This window comes from Gopherus evgoodei, unplaced genomic scaffold (assembly GCF_007399415.2).
Source record: "Gopherus evgoodei ecotype Sinaloan lineage unplaced genomic scaffold, rGopEvg1_v1.p scaffold_32_arrow_ctg1, whole genome shotgun sequence".
NCBI lineage: Eukaryota > Metazoa > Chordata > Testudines > Testudinidae > Gopherus > Gopherus evgoodei.
This window is the reverse complement of record NW_022059994.1, coordinates 3383935-3411095: the sequence shown is the minus strand read 5'-3', so window position 1 is coordinate 3411095 and position 27161 is coordinate 3383935. Positions and strand designations below refer to the sequence as shown.

The window sequence follows — 27161 nt, the reverse complement described above, 5'->3', positions numbered from 1 at the left end:
CTCCCAGACTCTTCCTGAGACAGACACTGATCCAAACTCCTTGGATTCTAAAACAGAGAGGAAATAACCTTTTCCCCCCTCTGCTCTCCCCCTCCTAGACTCTTCCTGAGAGAGACACTGATCCAAACTCCTTGGATCCTAAAACAAAGAGAAATTAAAATTTCCCTCCTCCCTGGGTTACCCGGAGAGATACTGTGATTGAAACTCCTTGAATCTTAAAACAGAGAGGAAATTCACATTCCCCCCCTTCTCCTTTCCCCCACCAATCCCTGGCGAGTTCAGACCCAGTCCCCTAGGGTCTTACACAAAGACAAAATCAATCAGGTTTTTAAAAGAAAAGCTTTTAATTAAAGAAAGAAAAAAGTAAAAATTATCTCTGTAAAAAATCAAGACGGAAAATGTTTACAGGGTCTTCAGCCATATAGACTAGAGGGACTCCCTCCTCCTAGCATAAAATACAAGTTACAGCAAACAGAGGTAAAATCCTTCCAGCAAAATACACGTTTGCAAATAAACAAAGCAAACATAAATCTAATCCCCTTTCAATCTATTACTTACTATCTCAAACCTGAAAGACTGTTTCAGTAAGATTGGAGAAATCTGGTTGCATGTCTGGCTTCTCTTAATCCCAAGAGAGAACAAAGAGCAGAACAAAAAGCACAAAACAAAGACTTCCCTCCACCAAGATTTGAAAGTATCTTCTCTCCTGATTGGTTCTTTGGTCAGGTGTCAGCCAGGTTCACTGAGCTTGTTAACCCTTTACAGGTAAAAGAGACATTAAACCTTAACTATCTGGTTAGACAGTCCTAAAACTTTTAACATTTTTATAATTACTTTTCCTATGAAATGTGCCCCATCATATGAACCAATTACTTTTGGAGTCACGTATCTACTAAACAGGACTTTCCACAACTTCTTGGCAGTGGTCTCTGCAGAATGATTCCTGGTGGAAATTGCCTCCACCCAGCCACAAAAAGAGACATACCCCAGGGTACAATCTGGACAGTTGAACTGCCTAATTCTCCATCCCAGGGCATGTTTTAACCCAGGGTGAATAAAAATCAATGACTTTAAAAAAATAATCAAGAAAATCAGACTTCCGTTATTTATATGTCTGTCTGGTGATGTTCTCCTCCTAACACAGGATGGCATGAATGAAATAACCAAACAATGAAATAACCAAATGAAATGAAATGAAATGACCAAACAATCATTGTCTGATACAGCTGTAAAACTCATCTGAAAAGTTTTCAAAATAAATCACGGTTTAAAAATGTATAGTGTGTACCTAACAAAAATGGAATCTCCATCTACCTCTGCGTTGTAAAGAATATATACTAAGGTTATAACAACTAAGAAGAATATATTTTTAGGTAGAAAACCATGATTAAATCGAGTCTTCCAGACTAATGATTTAAATCAAATCCACCCTGCTGCTTCCCTGGGTGAACAACAAACCCCTCCACGCTCTGCTCACACACAGCCACCAGCCTTCAAAGTCACTCCTGGCTGCACTGAACTGAGTGCGACTAGCTACACACTCAGGAACTTCCCAATCGACACAGCAACATCAGCCAGTTTTCTCTCCCACCTTGCACCGCAGGAAAGTGCATCTTGGACAGCTCAGTCTGGTTACTGGGATGGATAATCTCAGTCATTAGTGGGTCACCCCCACAGAGGGGCTGGGTTAGGCCACAGCCTTGTTCTCTCCAGCCAAATCCCCCAAACACTTCAATGAAAATACACAGGTCCAGACAAAACACTAAAACCACTTTACTAACTGGAGCAAGGGGGTTCTCAGGGATTACAAGGGAGAAGGATGTCAAAGGTCAGAACTGGTTAAAACTATAAAGTTCTAAAATGCATTTTAAATCCTAAATTTTACCAATTTAAGGAAAAGGTGAAGCAAGGAGGTTTTTGAACTCCACCCGCTCTTGCAGGCATTTCACAGTTCTGAGTACACAGGTTGGATTTCCTTCCAGCCTTGGTCCGTCCTCCCCACTCCATGGCTCCTGTTGCCTTTCAACTCTTATTCTTGCCTTCTGAAAAGATGGGAGAGGAGAGGTGAAAATAGAGGCAATTCTCTCCCGTGCTTTTGTACCACTCTCCTCTTTGAGGTTCATTCCCCAGCCTGGGGGCAGGTGACAATCAGTCTGTGACCTAAGTGAGCATCCAGCCGTCCTTCCGGTGAATTGTAACTCTCTTGTTCCCGGCTCCACAGCTGGTGAAGGGCCGGCTGAGCAATTACTGGCCACTTAGCAGCTAGCTGGTGTGCAGGTGCCACTGTCTGTGGGGACGTCATCTGTGGGCGTTTTTCAGCTTTACAGCATATAACAAACATACAGCAAACTCTCCGAGCTCCATGGACAGTGCTGATAGACACATTAAAAGATGTCTATCATATTCAGCAGGAGAAGATTTATCATTTTATGAACATGGTGACCATAACAGTGTAGGCCAGTGGTTCTCAAACGAGTTTCATCATCGCTGCCTCACCTTCTTTGTGTCTTTAGTCATTACGCTCCCCACCCTCAAAAGTACATTTATCGCCACCCAGCTCTAATGGAAGAGTACATGCTGGCGATGTGACCAGCTCTGAAGCCCTCCAATACCAGCACAGAAGTGAGGGTGGCCACATGAAAAGTGATATTCCTCAATATCGCTGTCCACAGCAGACTTATCACCCCAGTGACACCCCTACTTCTGTGCTGCTGCTCCACCTGGGTTTGAGAGCCTGAGCATTTATCCCCACCTCCCACATGGGCCTGTTCCTTCTTCATCAGCCCCAGCCACTTGGGGATGACAGCCAGTGCTTTTTTTAAAACAAACAAACAACCCACACTGATCACACCTCCCTTGACAAATTCCTGTCCCTCCATTGGGAGGCTTTGCCCACAATTTGAGAATTGCTAGTGTAGAGAGTCACCGTGGGGATTGGTAGCCAAGATGGTAACATCTGCTCCTTTCCATCTCCGGGATCCCCAGAGAAAATGTCCGAGCAGGAGAGCGGAACAGATCTCATTGACATTAACCTTGTAAAACACATTTTGGTGATTTCAGCTATAAATATTCCCTCCATCTTTCAGACCCTGCCCCCAGCGAATTCAATGACACTGAGATAGAACTGGGAAGGCGGCATGGGTGAGGGATATAATCTCTGAATTACTGATCCCTGATTTAACAGAACACAGGAACCCTTTGCAGAGCTAAACATAGACTAATACAGTTACCCATCTTGGGATCATAGAATATCAGGGTTGGAAGGGACCTAAGGAGGTCATCTACTCCAACCCCCGCTCAAAGCAGGACCAATCCCCAACTAAATCATCCCAGTCAGGGCTTTGTCAAGCCTGACCTCAAAAACCTCCAAAGAACGAGATTCCACCACCTCCCTAAGTAACCCATTGCAGTGCTTTACCATCCTCCCAGTGAAAAAGATTTTCCTAATACTCAACCGAAACTTTCCTCACTCAGCTTGAGACCATTACTCCTTGTTCTGTCATCTGGTACTAATGAGCACAGTCTAGATCCATCCTCTTTGGAACCCCCTTTCAGGTAGTTGAAAGCAGCTACCAAATCTCGTCTTTCTTCTCTTCTGTAGACTAAACAATCTCCGTTTTATCAGCCTCTCCTCATAAGTCATGTGCTCCAGCCCCCTAATCATTTTTGTTGCCCTCCGCTGGCCTCTTTCCAATTTTTCCACATCCTTTTTGTAGTGTGGGGCCCAAAACTGGACACAATATTCCAGATGAGGCCTCACCAATGTTCAATAGAAGGGAACCATCACCTCCCCCAATCTGCTGGCAATGCCCCTACTTATACAGCGCAAATGTCAAGGAATAACACAACCACTGAGCCACTTATCGCCTCATAGAAAGCAACTAGTTTACTCAGATATGACTTGCCATCTTCTTCCAAGTCTTTAGAAATATACATTTACATGTCAAACTCTAGCTTATCTAAGGTGGACAAACTTTTATAATCTCTCTCTAAATGTTGAATCTAAGTTAATAACATGCAACTTGCTTAATTCTTTCTTGCTATGTGTCACAGAAGTTTAGATCCTGTGTGGATTCTTCCATATTTAATCAAGTGAAACCTCCATATGAAACTATTCCCGCAGTACAAGCGCCTCTGGAGTCTCTCTTGTGTGGATTGCCTGATGACGAACTAGATGTGACCTGTGTATGAAACTTTTCCCACAATCGAAGCACCTGTGCGGTTTCGATCCTGTGTGGATTGCCTGATGTTCAACAAGGTTTGACTTTCTTATGAAACTTTTCCCACACTCCAAGCACTTGTGTGGTCTCTCTCCTGTATGTAATGCCTCATGACGAACTAGGTGTGACCTCTGTATGAAATTTTTCCCACACTCCAAACACTTGTGAGGTCTCTCTCCTGTGTGTAATGCCTCATGATGAACTAGGTGTGACCTCTGTATGAAACTTTTCCCACACTCCAAGCACTTGTGGGGTCTATCTCCTGCATGTAATGCCTGATGGCGAACTAGATGTGACCTCTGTATGAAACTTTCCCCACAGTCGAAGCATCTGTGGGGTTTCAATCTTCTGTGTAATGCCTGATGTTCAACAAGTGTTGACTTTATTATGAAACTTTTCCCACACTCCAAGCACTTGTGGGGTCTGTCCCCTGTGTGGATTGCCTGATGATGAACTAGGTGTGACCTCTGTATGAAATTTTTCCCACACTCCAAGCACTTGTGGGGTCTCTCTCCTGTGTGGATTGCCTGATGTCTAACAAGATCTGACCTTTGTATGTAACCTTTCCCACAGTCCAAGCACTTGTGGGGTCTCTCCGCTGTGTGGATTGCCTGATGATGAACTAGGTGTGACTTCTGAATGAAATTTTTCCCACACTCCAAGCACTTGTGGGGTCTCTCTCCTGTGTGGACTGCCTGATGTTTAACAAGGTCTGACTTTCTTATGAAACTTTTCCCACACTCCAAGCACTGGTGGGGTCTCTCTCCTGTGTGGATTGCCTGATGTTCAACAAGGTTTGACTTTCTTATGAAACTTTTCCCACACTCCAAGCACGTGTGGGGTCTCTCTCCTGTGTGGATTGCCTGATGTTTAACAAGGTCTGACTTTCTTATGAAACTTTTCCCACACTTCAAGCACTGGTGGGGTTTCTCCCCTGTGTGGATTGCCTGATGTCTAATTATCTGTGTCTTCGAAATGAAAGATTTCCGGCACTCGAGGGATTCAGAGGGTTTTTCTCCACTGTGGCTTCTCCCGTGGTTTTTAAGACCTGAGAGCTTATGGAAGCTTTCCCCATGGTCCAAGCATAGAAGGGGTTTCTCTTCAGTATGGATTTTCTGATGTGTCACAAGCTGTGAGCTCACAATGAATCCTTTCCCATACTGAAGGTAGTGCCAGGGTGCCTCTTCCTTGACAGTTGTCTGCTGCACTCTGGGATCCTTGTCTCCTCCCCCACCATTACTAGATTCATCCACTTTCTTCCCTGGATGGTTTCCCAGAAGCCTCTCTGACCTGTGCCAACTTCCCCAGGATTTTGCCTGCTCCAAGCACCAGGGAAAATTCCCTTCAGCTCTTTCCACAAAGGTCACCTGCGGTTCCACTTCCTGGGGAACTTCCTCATTGTCACTCCCTCGCTCAGAACCTGCTGGGAGAGACACAATCCAGACAGGAATCATTGTGATGGGGAGAAAAAGGAATAGCACAAAGGGAAAACCCAACATAGACTGAGCAATTGGACTCCTCCTCCACATCCCACCCAAACACTCACAAGGAAGGAAAGCTGGGAAGAAAACTTCTGCAGATAAGAGACTGGGTGGAATGGCGTAAGCTATATCTGATGACTGCAGCCCTGTCCTGGCTGAAATGAGGAAGAACTGAGGGTTCTTACTCACACCATATTTGGGGATTGTCAACTTTTTCCTTCATTCCCTGGATGATTTCTGTGTCAGTCCTCACCTGTATGGTTGCATCTCGGAAGCCTTCTTTCCTTGCAGCCCTGGAGATCGGGCAACCAAAGCTCTTCTCCTCGTTCCAGCCGCACAATCAGCTCAGGTTTGGGAAGGGGGAATCCTGCGCAGAGGGTGAAATCAGACCAGATCAGAGTGCACGGAGTATTTGTCAGAAAGGGCATACTGTGAGTGGAACCTGTCCCTGTGCTCTGCTGGAGGAACATGGAATCCAGGAGGAGTGTAAAATGGTCACTGAGCCTTCTTGCGCAGAGGAAGTTGTCTGAGGAGGTGAGCTGAATTGTTATACTACACCTTCACTAGGCGTTCTCAGGATCTGTGCACTCTGGGGGCCTTGCTGACTCACACACGGCTCTGGACTTAAACCCCTGCCTCTTTCTAAACCTGCAGAGACCAAAGCCCTCCCCAGGGCTGGAGCTAGTCCCAACGAGGGAGGTGAACAGGGATTGTGTGTGCAGCCAAGAAACAACACAGACATGACAATGACAGATTTATGCCACTTTGAAAGCTGGAGGGGTGGGGATGGTTTAGCTTGTCCATTGGCTTTTGACACCCATGTCCCACTGGAGGGGGCACGGAGATGCAAGTCTCTCTCATACGGCAGCTGTGCATTATGGGACCCACTCACCTCTGATCTAACTGACATGGGAAGAACATGACCAGATATAGAAAAGCAGACCCCACGGCTTCTAGTATCTGAGGGGACAGGAATCCCTTACCCAGCGAGGTCACCATCTCGTAGTTCTCCTGCATGACGTCCCTGTAGAGGGCTCTCTGAGCGGGGTCCAGCAGAGCCCCCTGCCCCTGGGTGAAATACACAGCCACCTCCTCGAAAGTCACCGGCATCTGAAACACCAAAAGGACCCAGTCATTACCTGCTGCTCCAGCCACAATCCCACTAGTCACGTGAGAGGAAGGATAAAGAAATGGAAGCTCGGGGAGGGCCAGAGTTGCAGAATCCCACCCCCACCCTGCTCAGAGCAGCCAGGAGGCTTCGGGGGTGGGAGAAGGTGAGAGCTCCTTGTCCCCCCCAGTACATGGAGCAGGGCAGGGTCTTCTCATTTCCCACACACCTGCCAGCCACAGGCTGATGCGGGAAGCAGAGCTCTGAGCCAGGGACAGGGAAAGGAATCCAAAGAGCTTCACTGCATATTTCACAGCAGTCTCTGGCCAGTGGGGTCTCACTCCAGCACTGGGAGCCTGGAAAATGTTCCCAGCCCTGTCCAAGGGAGTTGTATCCTGTTTGAGAAATGAGGAAATGTCCCGTCTCCCATCCCCCATCACCAATGGGCCCACTCAGAAAATCAGCAGGTTTATCACACCTGGTCTCTTTCCTGCCCCTACTCCCTCAAGAGCTCTGAGAAAATCCCCTACCGCAGCTGGCTCCATCACAGACATTTCCCTTCCCTGCGTTCTGGAAGATGGGCCCATCTGGACCAAAAAATGGACGTGATTCCTCAGCCTGTCGGGGTGAGAGGGGAGGTTACAGAAGGGTCACACCCCGATTCTCCCCAGACTCTTCAGACCCTCCCAGTAACAGCATCTCTGAGCCAAATGCTAGAAAAAAAGCAGAACTAAAGGGGCCACTTTGGGGTATTTCCCCCCACTGCCCTGTAAACTCCTCTCCCTGAGGAACAACAAGAGCCCTCCGGTGGCATCACCTGAAGAATGAGCTGCCCTGGACTCCTGCAGCAGCTCCCAGGGACAGGCAGGCAGAGGCAGAGCCCATTGACCCATCCACACTCCCTGCCTGCCCAAAGCAGCAGTGATTCCCGGGGGGCTGAGATGTGAATCCTGCCCAGAAATCAGACCAGGGCCCTGGGCATACCCCAAAACTCATGGGACAGAGACCCCGCCAACACGGGGGTGTCTGACAATAAAAACACGCTGGGAGCAGAAGTGGGGGGCTGGGTTTCTGCCTCTGTTCTCCTCCCGCCTCCCCACATCCCCCCTTCCCTCGCAGTGCCCCCCACTCACATCTTCCCCCATTCCAGCCTCGCTCCCCTCAGCCCCACAATCCCCAAGATCCGCCCGCAACGCCCCATCTTCCCTTCAGTGCGCCCCCGCCCCCATCCCAGCCTGCCCCCCGCAGCCCCAGCACCCGTCTCCTGCCGCCACCCCTGCACCTCTTTAGCCTCCGCCCCCGCAGCCCGGGAGTGACGGGGGGGGGGCGGGTCTCTCTCACCTTCCCTCCGAGCGGGGCCCCCCGGGGCAGGGGCAGGGGCAGGGGCCGGGCCGGGCTGGGGGCTCTGCCCTGGGAGAGGCTCCTGGGGAGCAGCGGGAAGGGCCCTGCTGGAGATTCCCCTCTCCCGGCTGCAGCCAGGGCTCCGGGCTCCCAGCACCAGCCGCCGGGGCTCGGGGATCTCGCCAGGAGCCTGGGAGCCAGAGTCACCGCAGCGGCTGCGAGTCACTTCCTGCTGCCGGGCCGGAGCCCAGCGCTCGCTGCCCCGGAGCCGCCTCCCGGCTGCTCCTGGGTCCTAGCGCTGCAGGGGTCGCGCTGCAGCATCTCTGGGCGCATGTTACCAGCACCGGGTCACCAGACAGCAAGTGTGAAAAATCAGGACGAGGTGGCGGGTAATAGTCACCTATATAAGACAAAGCCCCAAATAGCGGGACTTTCCCTATACAATTGGGACATCTGGTCACCCAGCAGCAGTGGTGCAAAAGTTGGAGCTGGCTGAGCCAGACTTGTGGGAGAGAGAAACAAAAGGAAAAAGTAAGGGGGAGTGGGGGGAATGATGGATGAGGAGAAGGGTGACAGCAGAAACCCACCCTCGTATCCACCCAGGGTGCAGGGCCGGCCTCAGGGCCTTTTCCCTTGGCCCCTGCAGGCTCTTCATTCTGCACCCCCTTTGCCACTAATCTTTCTCCCCTTCTGCACCTTAACTCCTACACTGTGTCCCTAACCCCTACCTTTTTTCACCTTCACCCCAACCTCTCCACAGTGCCACCTTCACCTTAACCCCTGCACTTCCGAACCACCTTGGCCCCCAACCCCAGCCCTGCTCTGCCCGTGTGCCTGCCACACCGCTGTCCTGCCCAGGTCCCCCCTTTATGCCCAGCAACTCCCATGCCCAGTGGCCTCCCACCCACAGACTCCCCACACTGCATAGCACCCCATCACAGCCCCTCAGCCCCCAACTGTCCAGCATGCCATATTCCCGAGGGCTTCAACACCAAAAAATTAAAAATTCTGTACACAATATTTTAAAATTTTGTCCATTTTATTTGTCAATACTAGGGCCATCCCTAGCTATTAAAGGCCCCTACAGAAACCCCCTGTGGGGGGGAGGGGCAGATCTCCATGGGGAGGAAGCCCCAGGCCACCACAGGGGGATTGGCTTGGGAGACTGGGAGGAACCACCCCCCAGCACTCACCGGAGTGATGTCTGGGGCTAGATCTCTGTACTTCTTGCCACTGGTGAGTGTAGGCCAGGCCCTGTTGCAGAGTCCTCAGTGGCAGGGCTGTGGTGGAGCACAGGCAAGAAGAGCTGGGGTGGGGCAAAGCAAGGGCAGCGGCTTTGGTGCCCCAAACTTCCTGGTGCCCTACATAGCTTCCTACTTTGTGGATGGCCCCCTGGGCCCTGGTCAGTACACACATGTGGATGCTCCAGAATGGCAGTGGCAAGCATTGGCCCCTGGCTGCATGGAGGTGGGAGATCACCTTGCAGACTGCCCCCTCCCCCCTAGGAGAGGGACTTGGCAGAGACATACCTCTGTGTGCATGCCAAAAGGCCACAGGGAAACATTTTACATGGTGGCTGGGTTGTCAGCCAGGACCCAAAATAGCTGAAACCAATGGCTGAGTCCAGCCCTCACCGGACCCTTCCCTGCCAGGGCTCTGGGTCATCACCTCCCAAATGGCCTTTCATTCTCCCTAAAACGGAACATTTCCCTCTAGGCCTGAACAGCCCAGCAGTCCTTGGGGTGCGCAGCGTAGTAAGAACAGGAATTCTCTTCAGGCACCAGCCTTTTCTTTCTGCCCTGACGCAGACAGGTCTTGTCTACACCACGCCGAGTTTTAGCGACGTCAGCATCTATGACTGCTAGCTCACTGAGTCAGACAAAGACACCCCTCCTTGCTCTTTTCCCTTCCCAGTCTGGCTCGCCCCAGCCATTCCCAGCCCAGTTCCTCCTCCTTCACTTCAATAAGTCCCACGCTTGGCTCTACCAAGCTCGGCTCCGACACCCCTCTTCACAGCCTCCAGAGCCTGTTCCCAGACTTCCTCAACTCCCCTGCTGGGCCTGACTCCCCCAGCCCTGCTCACTCACATGCTACAAACTTTTGCTCCTGGCTTTGGCTGGTCTCTAGGGCCCCCACCATAGACAGGGAGGGACTCCATGCAGCTCTGACCTCCTGGAAGGGGCGTGGGGGGCTAGGTAGAGCCAGAACCCTCAGCCAGCAAACTGAGGGATAATTCAATTCCAGAGGATGGGAATAGGGTCACTGAGCCCCCTTTGGAGATGCAGGCAATATTGGGATATGTACATATATAACCCATGTAACACGTTATAGGGCTTGTGACCTAGTGTGGCTGGAGTGTGTTTCGACATGAGTGCATGATTTGCATTTTGGCAACCAAAGCGAGAACTGAAGGGTGAATTGGTCAGAAAGAAATGTTTATAAAAAACAGTTTTGTCATGTCCCTGGAAAAAAATGAAGAATCGGCAAGAAAGGAAATAACACCAGTGTGACGGCTTTAAAATTGTGTAAGAATTGGAGGAAATAGCACCCCTTGGATCCTGTCTTCCTGCCCAAGACTGTCTCCATGGGATTGCAGATGAAGACCCAGGACAACAGAGACTCCTCCTCCTCCTCCATATAATAAAGGGTTCCACAGTCTCATAGACCTTCCAAAGAGAATGTGATATGGCTGGTAGTCACTATCCAATCCATCATTGCTCCGGATGGCTGCCAACACCACTGGTGTTTTATTGTCCCAACCTTTGCCAGTGACTTGCACCACTTTGCGAAGGGCTTGCTTGATAGTCTAAGCCATCCTTTCTACTGTCCCTGACAATTGAGGATGGTAGGGGATAGGTAATTGTTGCTTTCCTCCTAAAGCTATTAACATTTTTATAATTTCTTTTCCTATAAAATGTGCTCCATCATCTGAACCAATTACTTTTGGAGTCCCATAGCTACTAAACAGGACTTTCCACAACTTCTTGGCGGTGGCCTCTGCAGAATGATTCCTGGTGGAAATTGCCTCCACCCAACCAGAAAAATAATCTATTATCACTAATAAATACTCATTCCCTCTTTGGCTCTTAATATAATCAACCTGTATTCTACTCCATGGCCCTGCAAGTCTTTGGTGCCACAAGGGTCCCAAATTCGGTGGTCTATTCCCATCTGCTGCACACCTTACGCAGTTTTCAACCAAATTTTCTACATCTTCTCGCACCTTAGGCCATATTCCAAACTGTTTTTACCTTAAAAGAGTATTTCTATTCCTCGATGGGCCATAGACTGACACAGGTTAATGATCTCTTCTCTTTAAAGTTTCTCAGGTACCCACTTTTCCTCTCCTGTTTTCTTATTCACTGCAGAACCCCCTTTTATACTCCAGGTTCCCCATCTTTAGGTTCAGCCTCCTGTACTATGGAGCCTTGGACCCTTTAAATCACCTCCCAAATCCTGGGGTTTCCGGCTGCTGCTGCTACCCTAGGGCTCAGGCAGCAGGGCTTCGACAGCGATTTAAAGGGCCAGGGGCTCTGGCTGCTGCTACTGCAGTAGGGCCCTGGGCTGTTTACATCACTGCTGGAGCCCCGGGGCTCCTGGATGCTGCCGCAGCTCCTGCCATGATTTAAAGAGCGTGGGGCTCCCAGTCACTGCTACGGTAGCTGGAGTCCCGGGCCCTTTAAATCTGAATGTAAAGGGCCCAGGGATTTAAAGACCCCACCAATTCCGGTTGAGGCCCCTCCCCCTGCTCAGGACTCCGGCATATCGCTAAGTCCTTTCAGATACTTTCACCCCTGACCATTGGGAAGGAAACAGACGCATGGGGGGGGAAGGCTGGCGGCAGAACCGAAGTGGAAGCAGTTGAGGATGTCGGCTGGTTCCTCTTCTCTGCTTTGCCCTGCTCAGCTTCCCATTCAGGATCAGGATGATGAAAGCCCAACGGTGCCATGTGGGTCCCAGGAGACAGTGGGTGTGAGACATACCCCACGGTACAATCTGGACTGTTGAACTGCTTAATTCTCCATCCCAGGGCATGTTTTACACTGCTTCCCAGGGTGAATAAAAATCAATTACTTTAAAAAAAATAATCAAGAAAATCAGATTTCTGTTATTTAAATGTCTGTCTGGTGATGTTCTCCTCCAAATACAACATGGCACGAATGAAATAACCAAACAATACAGTAACCAAATGAAATGAAATGAAATAACCAAACATTCATTGTCTGATATAGCTGGAAAACTCATTTGAAAAGTTTTCAAAGTAAATCACCGTTTAAAAATGTATAGTGTGTATGTTCCAAAAATTTATCTTACATCTATCTCTGCATTGTGAAGAATATGTACTAAAGTTATAACAACCAACAGGAATATATTTTTAGGTAGAAAACCATGATTAAATGGAGTCTTCATGACTAGTTATTTAACTCAAATCCACCCTGCTGCTTCCCTGTTTGAACAACAAAACCCTCCACGCTCTGCTCACACACAGCCACCAGCCTTCAAAGTCACTCCTGGCTGCACTGTTCTGAGTGTGACTAGCCAGACACTCAGGAACTTACCAAACGACACAGCAACATCAGCCAGTTTTCTCCTCCCAGCCTTGCACCGCGGGAAAGTGCATCTTGGACAGCTCAGTCTGGTCACTGGCCTGGACAAACTCAGTCATTAGTGGGTCACCCCCACAAAGAGGCCAGATTAGCCCACAGCCTTGTTCTCTCCAGTCAAATCCCCCAAACACGTCAATGAAAACGCACAGGTCCAGACAAAACACTAAAACCACTTCAGTTACTGGAGCAAGGGTATTTTCAGGGATTACAAGGGAGAAGTATGTCAAAGGTGAGAACCGGTTAAAACTACAAAATTATAAAATGCATTTTAAATCCTAAATTTTACCAATTTAAGGAAAATGTAAAGCAAGGAGGTTTTTGCACCCCACCCGCTGTTGCAGGCAGTTCACAGTTCTGAGTACACAGGCTGGATTTCCTTCCAGCCTTGGTCCGTCCTCCCCACTCCACGGCTCCTGTTGCCTTTCAAGTCATATTCTTGCCTTCTGGAAAGATGGGAAAGAAGACGTGAAAATGGAGGCAATTCTCCATTGTGCTTTTGTACCACTCTCCTCTTTGAGGTTCACCCCCCAGCCGGGGGGCAGGCGACAATCAGTCTGTGGCCTAAGTGAGCGTCCAGCCGTCCTTCCGATGAATTGTAACTCTCTTGTTCCCGGCTCCACAGCTGGTGAAGGGCCGGCTGAGCAATTACTGGCCACTTAGCACCTAGCTGGTGTGCAGGTGCCACTGTCTCTGGGGAGCTCATCTGTGGGCGTTTTCCAGCTTTACAGCATGTAACAAACATACAGCAAACTCTCCGAGCTCCATGGACAGTGCTGATGGTCCCATTAAAATGTGTCTATCATATTCAGCAGGAGAAAATTTATCATTTTATGAACGTGGTGACCATAATAGTGTAGGCCAGTGGTTCTCAAATGCGTTTCATCAGCCCCCCTCCCTGCCCTGCCTTCTTTGTGTCTTTGGTCATTATGCTCCCCACCTTCACAAGCACATATATCGCCACCCAGCTCTAATGGCAGAGTACTTGCTGGCGATGCGACCAGCTCTGAAGCCCTCCAATAGCAGCACAGAAGTGAGGGTGGCCACGTCAAAAGTGATATTCCTCAATATTGCTGTTCACAGCAGACTTATCACCCTAGTGATACCCCTACTTCTGTGCTGCTGATCCACCTGGGTTTGAGAGCCTGAGAATTTATACCCTCTTCCCAGACGGGCCTGTTCCTTCTTCATGAGCCCCTGCCACCTTAGGACGACAGCCAGTGCTTTAAAAAACAAAAAACAAAAACAACCCACACTGATCACACCTCCCTTGACACATTCCTGTCCCTCCATTGGGAGGCTCTGCCCACAGTTTGAGAACTGCTAGTGTAGAGAGTCACCATGGGGATTGGTAGCCAAGATGGTAACACCTGCTCCTTTCCATCTCTGGGATCCCCAGAGAAAATGTCCAAGCAGGAGAGCGGAAAAGATCCCATTGACTCTAAACTTCCAAACACATTTTGGTGATTTCAGCTATACACATTCCCTCCATCTTTCAGACCCTGCCCCCAGCGAATTCAATGACACTGAGATAGAACTGAGAAGACGGCATGGGTGACTACTTTAATCTCTTAATTACTGATCAGTGATTGAACAGAACACAGGAACCCTTTAGATAGCTAAACATAGACTAATACAGTTACCCATCTTAGAATCATAGAATATCAGGGTTGGAAGGGACCTCAGAAGGTTATCTACTCCAACCTCCTGCTCAAAGCAGGACCAATCCCCAACTAAATCATCCCAGTCAGGGCTTTGTCAAGCCTGACCTTAAATACCTCCAAGGAACGAGATTCCACCACCTCCCTAAGTAACCCATTGCAGTGCTTTACCATCCTCCCAGTGAAAAAGATTTTCCTAATACTCAACCGAAACTTTCCTCACTCAACTTGAGATCATTACTCCTTGTTCTGTCATCTGGTACTAATGAGCACAGTCTAGATCCATCCTCTTTGGAACCCCCTTTCAGGTAGTTGAAAGCAGCTACCAAATCTCGTCTTTCTTCTCTTCTGTAGACTAAACAATCCCCGTTCTCTCAGCCTCTCCTCAGAAGTCATGTGCTCCAGCCCCCTAATCATTTTTGTTGCCCTCCGCTGGACTCTTCCCAATTTCTCCACATCCTTTTTGTAGTGTGGGGCCCAAAACTGGACACAATATTCCAGATGAAGCCTCATCAATGTTCAATAGAAGGGAACCATCACCTCCCCCAATCTGCTGGCAATGCCCCTACTTATACAGCGCAAATGTCAAGGAATAACACATCCACTGAGCCACTTATCACCTCATAGAAGGCAATTAGGTTACTTGCCATGACTTCTGACATGACTTGCCATCTTCTTCCAAGTCTTTAGAAATACACATTTACATTTCAAACTCTAGCTTATCTAAGGTGGACAAACTTTTAAAATCTCTCTCCAAAAGTTGATTCTAAGTTAATGACATGCAACTTGCTTAATCCTTTCTTGCCATGTATCACAGAAGTTTAGATCCTGTGTGGATTCTTCCATGTTTAATGAAGTCAGACCTCCATATGAAACTTTTCCCGCAGTCCAAGCACATCTGGAGCCTCTCCTGTGTGGATTGCCTGATGACGAACTAGATGTGACCTGTGTATGTAACTTTTCCCACAGTTGAAGCACCTGTGGGGTTTCGATCCTGTGTGGATTGCCTGATGTTCAACAAGGTTTGACTTTCTTATGAAACTTTTCCCACACTCCAAGCACTTGTGGGGTCTCTCTCCTGTGTGTAATGCCTCATGACGAACCAAGTGTGACCTCTGTATGAAACTTTTTCCACACTCCAAGCACTTGTGAGGTCTCTCACCTGTGTGTAATGCCTCATGATGAACTAGGTGTGACCTCTGTATGAAACTTTTCCCACACTCAAAGCACTTGTAGGGTCTCTCTCCTGCATGTAATGCCTGATGACGAACTAGATGTGACCTCTGTATGAAACTTTCCCCACAGTCAAAGCACTTGTGGGGTTTTGATCTTGTGTGTAATGCCTGATGTTCAACAAGGGTTGACTTTCTTATGAAACTTTTCCCACACTCCAAGCACTTGTGGGGTCTCTCTCCTGTGTGGATTGCCTGATGTTTAACAAGGTCTGACCTTTGTATGTAACGTTTCCCACAGTCCAAGCACTTGTGGGGTCTCTCTCCTGTGTGGATTGCCTGATGATGAACTAGGTGTGACCTCTGTATGAAATTTTTCCCACACTCCAAGCACTTGTGGGGTCTCTCTCCTGTGTGGATTGCCTGATGTACAACAAGGTTTGGCTTTCTTATGAAACTTTTCCCACACTCCAAGCACTTGTGGGGTCTCTCTCCTGTGTGGATTGCCTGATGTACAATAAGGTTTGACTTTCTTATGAAACTTTTCCCACACTCCAAGCACTTGTGGAGTCTCTCTCCTGCGTGGATTGCCTGATGTCTTATTATTTGTGTCTTCGAAATGAAAGATTTCCCGCACTCGAGGGATTCAGAGGTTTTATCTCCACTGTGGCTTCCCCCATGGTTATTAAGATCTGAGACTTTACTGAAGCTTTCCCCATGGTCCAAGCACTGAAGGGGTTTCTCTCCAGTATGGATTCTCTGATGTGTCACAAGCTGTGAGCTCACAATGAATCCTTTCCCACACTGAAGATAGTGCCAAGGTGTCTCTTCCTTGGGATTTGTCTGCTGCGCTCTGGGATCCTCCTCTCCTCCCGCACCATTAATAGATTCATCCACTTTCTTCCCTAGGTCGTTTCCCTGAAGCCTCTCTGACCTCTGCCAACTTCCCCAGGATTCTGCCTGCTCCAAGCACCGGGGAAAATTCCCTTCAGCTCTTTCCACAAAGGTCACATGCGGTTCCACTTCCTTGGGAACTTCCTCATGATGATTCCCCTCCTCATTCTTACTCCCTCGCTCAGCACCTGCTGGGAGAGACACAATCCAGACCGGAGTCATTGTTCTGGGAAGAAAGAGGAATAGCACAAAGGGAAAACCCAATACAAAGACTGAGCAATTGGACTCCTCCTCCACATCCCACCCACTCACAGGGAAGGAAAGCTGGGAAGCAAACTCCTGCAGATAAGAGGCTGGGTGGAATGGCGTGAGCTATATCTGATGACTGCAGACCTGTCCTGGCTGAAATGAGGAAGAACTGAGGGTGCTTACTCACATCCTATTTGGGGATTCTCAACTTTTTCCTTCATTACCTAGATGGTTTCTCTGACACTCCTCACCTGTATGGGTGCATCTTGGAAGCCTTCTTTCCTTGCAGGTCCGGAGATCAGGCACCCACGGCTCTTCCCCTTTTTCCAGCCGGACAATCAGCTCAGGTTTAGGAAGGGGGAATCCTGTGCAGAGGTTGAAATCAGACGAGATCAGGGTGCATGGAGCACTGGTGAAGTATTTGTCAGAAAGGACATTCTGTGCGTGCAATCTGACCCTGTGCTCTGCTGGAGGAACATGGAATCCAGGAGGAGTGTAAAATGATCACTGAGCCTCCTTGCGCAGATGAAGTTGTCTGAGGAGGTGAGCTGAATTATTACTACACTTTTACTAGACATTCGTAGGATCTGTGCACTCTGGGGGCCTTGTTGGCTCACACACGGCTCTACACTTAAACCCCTGCCTCTTTCTAAACCTGCAGAGACCAGAGACCTCCCGAGGGCTGGAGCTGGTCCCAACGAGGGAGGTGAACAAGGATTGTGTGTGCAGCCGAGAAACAGCACAGATAGGACAATACCGGATTATTCTCCTTTGAAAGCTGGAGAGGTGGGGATGGTATAGCTTGTCCATTGGGTTTTGACACCCATGTCCCACTGGAGGGGGCACGGAGATGCAAGTCTTTCTCATAGGGCAGCTGTGCATTATGGGACCCACTCAACTCTGATCTAACTGACATGGGAAGAACATGACCAAATTCAAACACACTGACCCCACAACTTCTAGTATCTGAGGGGACGGAAATCCCTTACCCAGTGAGGTCACCGTCTCGTAGTTCTCCAGCATGACATCCCTGTAGAGGGCTCTCTGAGTGGGGTCCAGCAAAGACCCCTGCCCCTGGGTGAAATACACAGCCACCTCCTCAAAGCTCACCGGCATCTGAAACACCAAGAGGCCCCCACTCAGCACCTGCTGCTCCAGCCACAATCCCAATAATCACGTGGGAGTAAGGATAAGGAAATGGAAGCTCTGGGAGGGCCAGAGCAGCAGAATCCCATCCCCACCTTGCTCAGAGCAGCCAGGAGGCTCCAGAGGGTGGGGGAAGGTGGGACCTCCTTGTCCCCGCAGCACACGCAGCAGGGCAGGGTCTTCTCATTTCCCATACACCTGCCAGCCACCGGCTGATGCGGGAAGCAGAGCTCTGAGCCGGGGACAGGGAAAGGAATCCCAAGAGCTTCCCTCGCCAGTGGGCTCTCACTTCAGCACTGGGAGCCTGGAAAATGTTCCTAGCCCTGTCCAAGGGGGTTGTATCCTGTTTGAGAAATGGGGGAATGTCCCCTTTCCCATCCCCCACCACCAATGGGCCCACTCAGAAAATCAGCAGGTTTCTCACACCAGGTCTCCTTCCTGCCCCCGCCCTCGCAGGAGCTGTGTGAAAATCCCCTACCCAAGGTGGCTCCATCACAGACATTTCCTTCCCTGCGTCCTGGAAGACAGGCCTATCTGGACCGAAACATGGACGCGATTCCTCAGCCTGTCGGGACGAGAGGGGCGATGGGGGAGGTTACAGAAGGGGCTTCAGTCCATGTCACAGCCTGATTTCCCTCAGACTTCAGATCCTCCCAGTAACAGTATCTCTGAGGTAAATGCTAGGAAAAAAGCAGAACTAAAGGGGCCACTTTGGGGGATTTCCCCCCACTGCCCTGTAAACTCCTCTCCCTGAGGAACAGCAGGAGCCCTCTGGTGGCATCACCTGAAGAATGAGCTGCCCTGGACTCCTGCAGCAGCCGCCAGGGACAGGCAGGCAGAGGAGGAGCCATTGGCCCATCCACACTCCCTGCCTGCCCAAAGCAGCAGCGACTCCTGGGGGGCTGAGATGTGAATCCTGCCCAGAAAGCAGACCAGGGCCCTGGGCAGATCCCAAAACTCGCGAGATACAGACCCCGCCAGCACGGGGGTGTCTGACAATAACACACACTGGGAGCGGGGTCGGGGGCTGTCCCCCTCCAGCCACCCCACACACCCCATTTCCTCCCAGTGCCCCCCACTCACATCTTCCCCCATTCGAGCCTCGCTCCCCTCAGCCCCATAATCCCCCCGATCCCCCTGCATCGCCCCATGTTCCCTTCAGTGCGCCCCCGCCCCCATCCCAGCCTGCCCCCCGCAGCCCCAGCACCCGCCTCCTGCCCCCACCCCGCTCCCCCCGCCTGCCCTCACCCCCTGCACCTCTTTAGCCTCCGCCCCCTGCAGCCCGGGGGGCGGGTCTCTCTCCCCTTCCCTCCGATCGGGCCCCCCCCGGGGCAGGGGCCGGGCCGGGCTGGGGGCTCTGCCCTGGGAGAGGCTCCTGGGGAGCAGCGGGAAGGGCCCTGCTGGAGATTCCCCTCTCCCGGCTGCAGCCAGGGCTCCGGGCTCCCAGCACGAGCCGCCGGGGCTCGGGGATCTCGCCAGGAGCCTGGGAGCCAGAGTCACCGCAGCGGCTGCGAGTCACTTCCTGCTGCCGGGCCGGAGCCCAGCGCTCGCTGCCCCACAGCCGCCTCCCGGCTGCTCCTGGGTCCTAGCGCTGAATAGGGTCCAGGGCAGCATCCTTGGGCGCATGTTACCAGCACTCAGTGACCAGACAGCAGGTGTGAAAATCAGGACAGGGATGGGGATGGGGGGTAATAGGCACCTATATAAGACAATGCCCCAAATAGCGGGACTGTCCCTATACAATTGGGACATCTGGTCACCCTCCCAGCACTGATGCAAAAGTTGGAGCTGGCTGGGCTGGCTGAGCGGACTTGTGGGAGAGAGAACCAAAAGGAGGAAGAGAGGAAGTAAGGGAGAGGGGGGGAAGGAAAATGATGGATGAGGGGAAGGGTGAAAGCAGAAACCCACCCTCGTATCCACCAGGGTGCAGGTCCGGCCTCAGGGCCTTTTCCCTTAGCCCCTGCAGGATCTCCATTCTGCACCCCCTTTGCCACTAATCCTTGCCCCCTTCTGCACTCTAACCCCTACACTGTGTCCCTAACCCCTACATTTTTTCACCTTTACCCCAACATCTCCACAGTGCTATTTTCACCTTAACCCCTGCACTTCCCTGCCACCTGCACTCCCAGCCCCAGCCCTGCTCTGCCCACCGTATGCCTGCCACACCGCTGTCCTCCCAGGTCCCCCCCCTTATGCCCAGCAACCCCCATGCCCAGTGGCCTCCCATGCACAGACTCTCCACACAGCCCAGCACCCCTTCACAGCCCCCCACCCCGCAACTGTCCAGCATGCCATATTCCCGAGGGCTTTCAACACCAAAATATTAAAAATTCTGTACACAATATTTTAAAATTTTGTCCATTTTATTTGTCAATACCAGGGCCATCCCTAGCTATTCTCAGCCACTACAGAACCCCTGTGGGGCGGGGGGAGACATCCATGGGGGGGAAGCCCCATGCATACACAGGTGGGTTGGCTTGGGAGATGGGGAGGAATGACCACCCAGCACTCACCGGGTGGATGGCTGGAGCCGGGTCTTTGTACTTCTTGCCACCGGTGAGTGTAGGCCAGGCCCTGCTGCAGAGTCCTCAGGGGCGGAGCTGGGGTGGAGCACAGGAAGGAAGAGGTGGGGTGGGGCAAAGCAAGGGCAGGGGCTTTGGTGCCCCAAACTTGCTGGTGCCCTACATAGCTGTGCACTTTGTGGATGGCCCTGGTCAGTACATGCATTTGAAGGCTACAGAAGGGCAGTGGCAAGCATTGGCCCCTGGCTGCATGGAGGTGGGAGATCACCCTGCAGACTTCCTCCTCCCCTCATCTCCCCTCCTGGCTCCTAGGAGAGGGACTTGACAGTGAGATATCTGTGTGTGCCTGTCAAAAGGCCACAGGGAAGCGTTTCACATGGTGGCTGGTATGTCAGCCAGGACCCAAAATCCATGTGAATGACTAAAAAGAAATAGCTGATACCAATGGTTGAGTCCAGCCCTCACCGGGCCGTCACCTGCCAGGGCTCTGGGCCATCACCTCCCAAATACCTTTCATTCTCCTTAAAACGGAATATTTCCCTCTAGGCCTGAACAGCCCAGCAGACCTGTAGACTTCCTCCTCCCCTCCTAGGAGAGGGACTTGGCAGTGACAGACCTCTGTGGGCCTGTCAAAAGACCAAAGGGAAACATATTACATGGTGGCTGGCATGTCAGCCAGGACCCAAAATAGCTGATACCAATGGTTGAGTCCAGCCCTGATTGTCCCATTAAAATGTGCCTATGATATTCAGCAGGAGAATATTTATCATTTTGTAGACGTGGTGACCATAATACCGTAGACCAGTGGTTCTCAAATACGTTTCATCAGCCACCCTCCCCCCCACCTTCTTTGTGTCTTTGGTCATTACGCCCCCACCCTCACAAGCACATATATCGCCACCCAGCTCTAATGGCAGAGTACATGCTGGCGATGCGACCAGCTCTGAAGCCCTCCAACAGCAGCACAGAAGTGAGCGTGGCCACGTGAAAAGTCATATTCCTCAATAACGCTGTTCACAGCAGACTTATCACCCCAGTGACACCCCTACTTCTGTGCTGCTGCTCCACCTGGGTTTGAGAGCCTGAGAATTTATAAAAGCAGCAAAGAATCCTGTGGCACCTTATAGACTAACAGACGTTTTGGAGCATGAGCTTTCGTGGGTGAATACCCACTTCCTCAGATGCAAGTGGGTATTCACCCACGAAAGCTCATGTTCCAAAACGTCTGTTAGTCTATAAGGTGCCACAGGATTCTTTGCTGCTTTTACAGATCCAGACTAACACGGCTACCCTCTGATACTTGAGAATTTATATCCTCTTCCCAGACGGGCCGGTTCCTTCTTCATGAGCCCCTGCCACCTGGGGACGACAGCCAGTGCTTTTTAAAAAAAAAAAAAAACAACCCACACTGATCACACCTCCCTTGACACATTCCTGTCCCTCCATTGGGAGGCTCTGCTCACAATTTGAGAATTGCTAGTGTAGAGAGTCACCGTGGGGATTGGTAGCCAAGATGGTAACACCTGCTCCTTTCCGTCTCCGGGATCCCCACAGAAAATGTCCGAGCAGGAGAGCGGAACAGATCTCATTGACACTAACCTTGTAAAACACATTTTGGTGATTTCAGCTATAAATATTCCCTCCATCTTTCAGACCCTGCCCCCAGCAAATTCAATGACAGTGAGATAGAACTGGGAAGGTGGCATGGGTGAGGGGTATAATCCCTGAATTATTGATCCCAGATTTAACAGAATACAGGAACCCTTTGGACAGCTAAACATAGACTAATACAGTTACTCCTCTTAGAATCATAGAATATCAGGGTTGGAAGTGACCTCAGGAGGTCATCTAGTCCAACCCCCTGCTCAAAGTAGGACCAATCACCAACTAAATCATCCCAGTCAGGTATTTGTCAAGCCTGACCTTAAATACCTCCAAGGAACGAGATTCCACCACCTTCCTGCGTAACCCATTGCAGTGCTTCACCACCATCCTAGTGAAAAAGATTTTCCTAATACTCAACCGAAACTTTCCTCACTCAACTTGAGACCATTACCCCTTGTTCTGTCATCTGGTACTAATGAGCACAGTCTAGATCCATCCTCTTTGGAACCCCCTTTCAGGTAGTCGAAAGCAGCTACCAAATCTCGTCTTTCTTCTCTTCTGTAGACTAAACAATCCCCGTTCTCTCAGCCTCTCCTCAGAAGTCATGTGCTCCAGCCCCCTAATCAATTTTGTTGCCCTCCGCTGGACTCTTTCCAATTTTTCCACCGCCTTCGTGTAGTGTAGGGCCCAAAATTGGACACAATACTCCAGAGGAGGCCTCATCAATGTTAAATAGAGGGGAATGATCACGTCCCTCAATCTGCTGGCAATGTCCTTTCTTGTACAGCCCAAAAGACAAGGAACAACACATCCAATGCTTTTCCCTCATACACAGTCAGTTACCTCGTCATAGAAAGCAATTAGGTTACTCAGACATGACTTGCCATCTTCTTCCAAGTCTTCAAAAATACACATTTACATGTCAAACTCTAGCTTATCTAAGGTGGACACACTTTTAAAATCTCTCTCTAAAAGTTGAATCTGAGTCGATTACATGCAAGTTGCTTAATCCTCTCTTGCCATGTGTCACATAAGTTTAAACCTTGTGTGGATTCTTCTGTGTTTAATTAGGTCAGACCTCCATATGAAACTTTTCCCGCAGTCCAAGCATCTCTGGAGTCTCTCATGTGTGGATTACCTGATGATAAACAAGGTGTGACCTTCTTCTGAAACTTTTCCCGCAGTCCAAGCACTTGTGGGGTCTCTCTCCTGTGTGGATTGCCAGATGTCTAACAAGGTTTGACCTCTCTGTGAAAGATTTCCCACACTCCAAGCATTTGTGGGGTCTCTCTCCTCTGTGGATTGCCTGATGTTGAAGAAGGTGTGACCTTCTTATGAAACTTTTCCCACAGTCCAAGCACTTGTGGGGTCTCTTTCTTGGGTGGATTGCCAGATGTTGAACAAGGTGTGACCTTTTTATGAAACTTTCCTCTAAGTGCAAGCACCTATGGGGTCTGGCTCCTGTGTGGATTTCCTGATGTTTAACAAGGTTCGACTTCCTTACGAAACTTTTCCCACAGTCCAAGCACTTGTACGGTCTCACTCCTGTGTGGATTGCCTGATGTTTAACAAGGTTTGACCTCTCTGTGAAACTTTTCCCACAGTCTAAGCACTTGTGGGGTCTCTCTCCTGTGTGAATTGCCTGATGTTGAACAAGGTGAGACCTTCTTTTGAAACTTTTCCCACAGTCCAAGCACTTGTGGGGTCTCTCTCCTGGGTGGCTTGTCTGATGTGGAACAAGGTGTGACCTTCTTATGAAACTTTCCCCTATGTCCAAGCGCTTGTGGGGTCTCTCTTCTGTGTGTAACGCCTGATGACGAACTAGGTGTGACCTCTGTATGAAATTTTTCCCACAGTCCAAGCACTTGTAAGGTCTCACTCCTGTGTGGATTGCCTGATGTTTAACAAGGTTTGACCTCTCTGTGAAACATTTCCCACACTCCAAGCACTTGTGGGGTCTTTCTCCTGTGTGGATTGCCTCATGTTGAACAAGGTGTGACTTTCTAATGAAACTTTTCCCACAGTGCAAGCATTTGTGGGGTCTTTCTCCTGTGTGGATTGCCTGATGTTTAACAAGGTGTGACCTCTGTATGAAACTTTTCCCACAGTCCAAGCACTTATGGGGTCTCTCTCCTGTGTGGCTTAACTGATGTCTAATTATTTGTGTTTTCGATATGAAACATTTCCCACACTCGAGGGACTGAGGGGCTTTTTCTCCAAAGTGGCTTCTCCTGTGGTTATTAAGATTTGAGAGCTTATTGAAGCTATCCCCATGGTCCAAGCATTGAAGGGGTTTCTCTCCAGTATGGATTGTCTGATGTGTCACAAGCTGTGAGCTCACAATGAAACCTTTCCCACACTGAAGGTAGTGGCAGGCTGTCTCTTCCTTGGGATTTCTCTGCTGTGCTCTGGAATCCTCCTCTCCACCCCCACCATTAATAGATTCATCCACTTTCTTCCCTGGATGGTTTCCCAGAAGCCTCTCTGACCTGTGCCAACTTTCCCAGGATTCTGCCTGCTCCAAGCACCGGGGAAAATTCCCTTCAGCTCTTTCCACAAAGGTCACCTGCGGTTCCACATCCCCAGGAACTTCCTCATGATGATTCCCCTCCTCATTCTCACTCCCTCGCTCAGCACCTGCTGGGAGAGACACAATCCAGACCGGAGTCATTGTTCTGGGGAGAAAGAGGAATAGCACAGAGGGAAAACCCAACACAAAGACTGAGCAATTGGACTCTGCTTCCACATCCCACCCAAACACTCACAGGGAAGGAAAGCTGGGAAGCAAACTCCTGCAAATAAGAGGCTGTGTGGAATGGTGTGAGCTATATCTGATGACTGCAGCCCTGTCCTGGTTGAGATGAGGTAGAACTGAGGGTGCTTACTCACACCATATTTGGGGATTCTCAACTTTTTCCTTCATTCCCTAGATGGTTTCTCTGACACTCCTCACCTGTATGGATGCATCTTGGAAGCCTTGTTTCCTTCCAGGCCTGGAGATCGGGCAACCAAGGCTCTTCCCCTCGTTCCAGCCGGACAATCAGCTCAGGTTTGGGAAGGGGGAATCCTGCGTAGAGGGTGAAATCAGACCAGATCAGGGTGCATGGAGCACTGGTGAAGTATTTGTCAGAAAGGACATTCTGTGAGTGGAACCTGACCCTGTGCTCTGCTGGAACGTGGAATCCAGGAGGAGTGTAAAATGGTCACTGAGCCTCCTTACGCAGAGGAAGCTGTCTGAGTAGGTGAGCTGAATTATTACACTTTCACTAGACATTCGCAGGATCTGTATGATCTGGGGGCCTCGCTGACTCACACACGGCTCTGCACTTAAACCCCTGCCTCTTTCTAAACCTGCAGAGACCAGAGCCCACCCCAGGGCTGGCGCTAGTCCCAAAGAGGGAGGTGAACAGGGATTGTGTGTGCAGCCGAGAAAGAGCACAGATAGGACAATATTGAATTATTCCCCTTTGAAAGCTGGAGAGGTGGGGATGGTTTAGCTTGTCCATTGGGTTTTGACACCCATGTCCCACTAGAGGGGGCACGGAGATGCAAGTCTCTCTCATAGGGCAGCTGTGCATTATGGGACCCACTCACCTCTGATATAACTGACATGGGAAGAACATGACCAGATTCAGACATGCAGACCCCACGGCTTCTAGTATCTGAGGGGACAGGAATCCCTTACCCAGCGAGGTCACCGTCTCATAGTTCTCCAGCATGACATCCCTGTAGAGGGCTCTCTGAGTGGGGTCCAGCAGAGCCCCCTGCCCCTGGGTGAAATACACAGCCACCTCCTCGAAGCTCACCGGCATCTGAAACACCAAAAGGCCCCAGTCATTACCTGCTGCTCCAGTCACAATCCCACTAGTCACGTGGGAGGAAGGATAAAGAAATGGAAGCTCTGGGAGGGCCAGAGTAGCAGAATCCCACCCCCACCCTGCTCAGAGCAGCCAGGAGGCTTCAGGGGGTGGGAGAAGGTGGGAGCTCCTTGTCCCCCCTGCACACGGAGCAGGGCAGGGTCTTCTCATTTCCCACACGCCTGCCAGCCACAGGCTGATGTGGGAAGCAGAGCTCTGAGCCAGGGACAGGGACAGGGACAGGAATCCCAACAGCTTCCCTGGCCAGTGGGGTCCCACTCCAGCACTGGCAGCCTTGAAAATGTCCCCAGGCCTGCTGAGGGGGTTGTATCCTGTTTGAGAAATGGGGGAATGTCTCATCTCCCTTCCCCATCACCAATGGGCCCACTCAGAAAATAAGCAGGTTTATCACAGCCTGTCTACTCCCCCGCCCCCTCTGGCTCCCGCCCAGGAGCTCCCTGAAAATCCCCTACCCAAGGTGGCTCCATCACAGACATTTCCCTTCCCTGCATCCTGGAAGATGGGCCCATCTGGACCGAAACATGGACGTGATTCCTCAGCCTGTTGGAGTGAGAGGGGAGGTTACAGAAGGGGCTTCAGTTCAAGTCACACCCTGATTTCCCCCAGACTCTTCAGACCCTCCCAGTAACAGCATCTCTGAGCCAAAAGGTAGAAAAAGAGCAGAACTAAAGGGGCCACTTTGGGGGACTTCCCCCCACTGCCCTGTAAACTCCTCTCCCTGAGGAACAGCAGGAGCCCTCTGGTGGCATCACCTGAAGAATGAGCTGCCCTGGACTCATGCAGCAGCCCCCAGGGACAGGCAGGCAGGGGCTGAGCCCATTGGCCCATCCACACTCCCTGCCTGCCCAAAGCAGCAGCGACCCCGGTGGGGCTGAGATGTGAATCCTGCCCAGAAAGTAGACCAGGGCCCTGGTCAGATCCCAAAACTCATGAGACACAGACCCCGCCACCACGGGGGTGTCTGACAATAGCACACACTGGAAGCAGGGTGGGAGTCTGTGGGGCTGGGTTTTTGCCTCCATTCTCCTCCCGTTTTCCACACACCCCCTTCCCTCGCAGTGCCCCCACTCACATCTTCCCCCATCCCAGCCTCGCTCCCCTCAGCCCCATAATCCCCCCGATCCCCCTGCATCGTCCCATCTTCCCTTCAGTGCGCCCCCGCCCCCATCCCAGCCTGCCCCCCGCATCCCCAGCACCCGCCTCCTGCCCCCACCGCGCTCCTCCCGCCTGCCCTTACCCCCTGCACCTCTTTAGCCTCCGCCCCCTGCAGCCCGGGGGTG

The 27161-nt window shown here is 50.7% G+C and overlaps 4 protein-coding genes and 1 long non-coding RNA gene across 15 annotated transcripts in view; 3 read left to right on the top strand and 2 right to left on the bottom strand.

Annotated features, from left to right (window-relative positions):
* LOC115640751 (zinc finger protein 436-like) overlaps positions 1 to 27161 on the top strand; it is a 452700-nt gene that overhangs the window by 301438 nt on the left and 124101 nt on the right. The gene's annotated exons all lie outside the window — the stretch shown is intronic.
* Positions 1 to 27161, top strand: part of LOC115640827 (zinc finger protein 300-like) — a 308757-nt gene that overhangs the window by 238488 nt on the left and 43108 nt on the right. The window lies entirely within an intron of this gene.
* The window catches only part of LOC115640730 (zinc finger protein 260-like), a 341512-nt gene that overhangs the window by 296644 nt on the left and 17707 nt on the right, over positions 1 to 27161 (top strand). The window lies entirely within an intron of this gene.
* Positions 729 to 27161, bottom strand: LOC115640753 (zinc finger protein OZF-like). 7 transcript variants are annotated; one of them, XM_030543733.1, is made up of 6 exons: positions 20390 to 21563; positions 18355 to 18441; positions 17720 to 17846; positions 5955 to 6068; positions 5588 to 5640; positions 729 to 757 (listed from the first exon to the last, which is right to left on the bottom strand). In XM_030543733.1, the coding sequence occupies exons 2-6, from the start codon at positions 18376 to 18378 to the stop codon at positions 752 to 754; spliced, it is 324 nt and encodes a 107-aa protein (XP_030399593.1). In that variant the 5' UTR covers positions 18379 to 18441; positions 20390 to 21563; the 3' UTR covers positions 729 to 751. The 7 variants fall into 7 exon arrangements, with proteins under 7 accessions (XP_030399593.1, XP_030399592.1, XP_030399591.1 ...); XM_030543732.1 differs by having other exon boundaries at positions 733 to 757; positions 5588 to 5643; XM_030543731.1 differs by lacking the exons at positions 729 to 757; positions 5588 to 5640; positions 5955 to 6068; positions 20390 to 21563 and adding exons at positions 15061 to 16672; positions 16982 to 17095; positions 27128 to 27161.
* Positions 6772 to 8201, bottom strand: LOC115640937. The gene is made up of 3 exons (XR_003997965.1): positions 8151 to 8201; positions 7340 to 7427; positions 6772 to 6811 (listed from the first exon to the last, which is right to left on the bottom strand). It is a non-coding gene; the product is annotated as an uncharacterized LOC115640937 (long non-coding RNA).

What these genes read in the sequence shown, in the direction of transcription:
- LOC115640753 (XM_030543727.1), bottom strand. Translation starts at nt 18,070, where the DNA reads ATGGGAAATGAGAAGACCCTGCCCTGCTGCGTGTGCTGCGGGGACAAG. An exon ending in CGAGACGGTGACCTCACTGG is followed by an intron (nt 17,096 to 17,719) that starts GTAAGGGATTTC and finishes ACCTCTGCACAG; the next exon opens with GATTCCCCCTTCCTAAACCT. An exon ending in TCCAAGATGCACCCATACAG is followed by an intron (nt 16,673 to 16,981) that starts GTGAGGAGTGTC and finishes TGTCTCTCCCAG; the next exon opens with CAGGTGCTGAGCGAGGGAGT.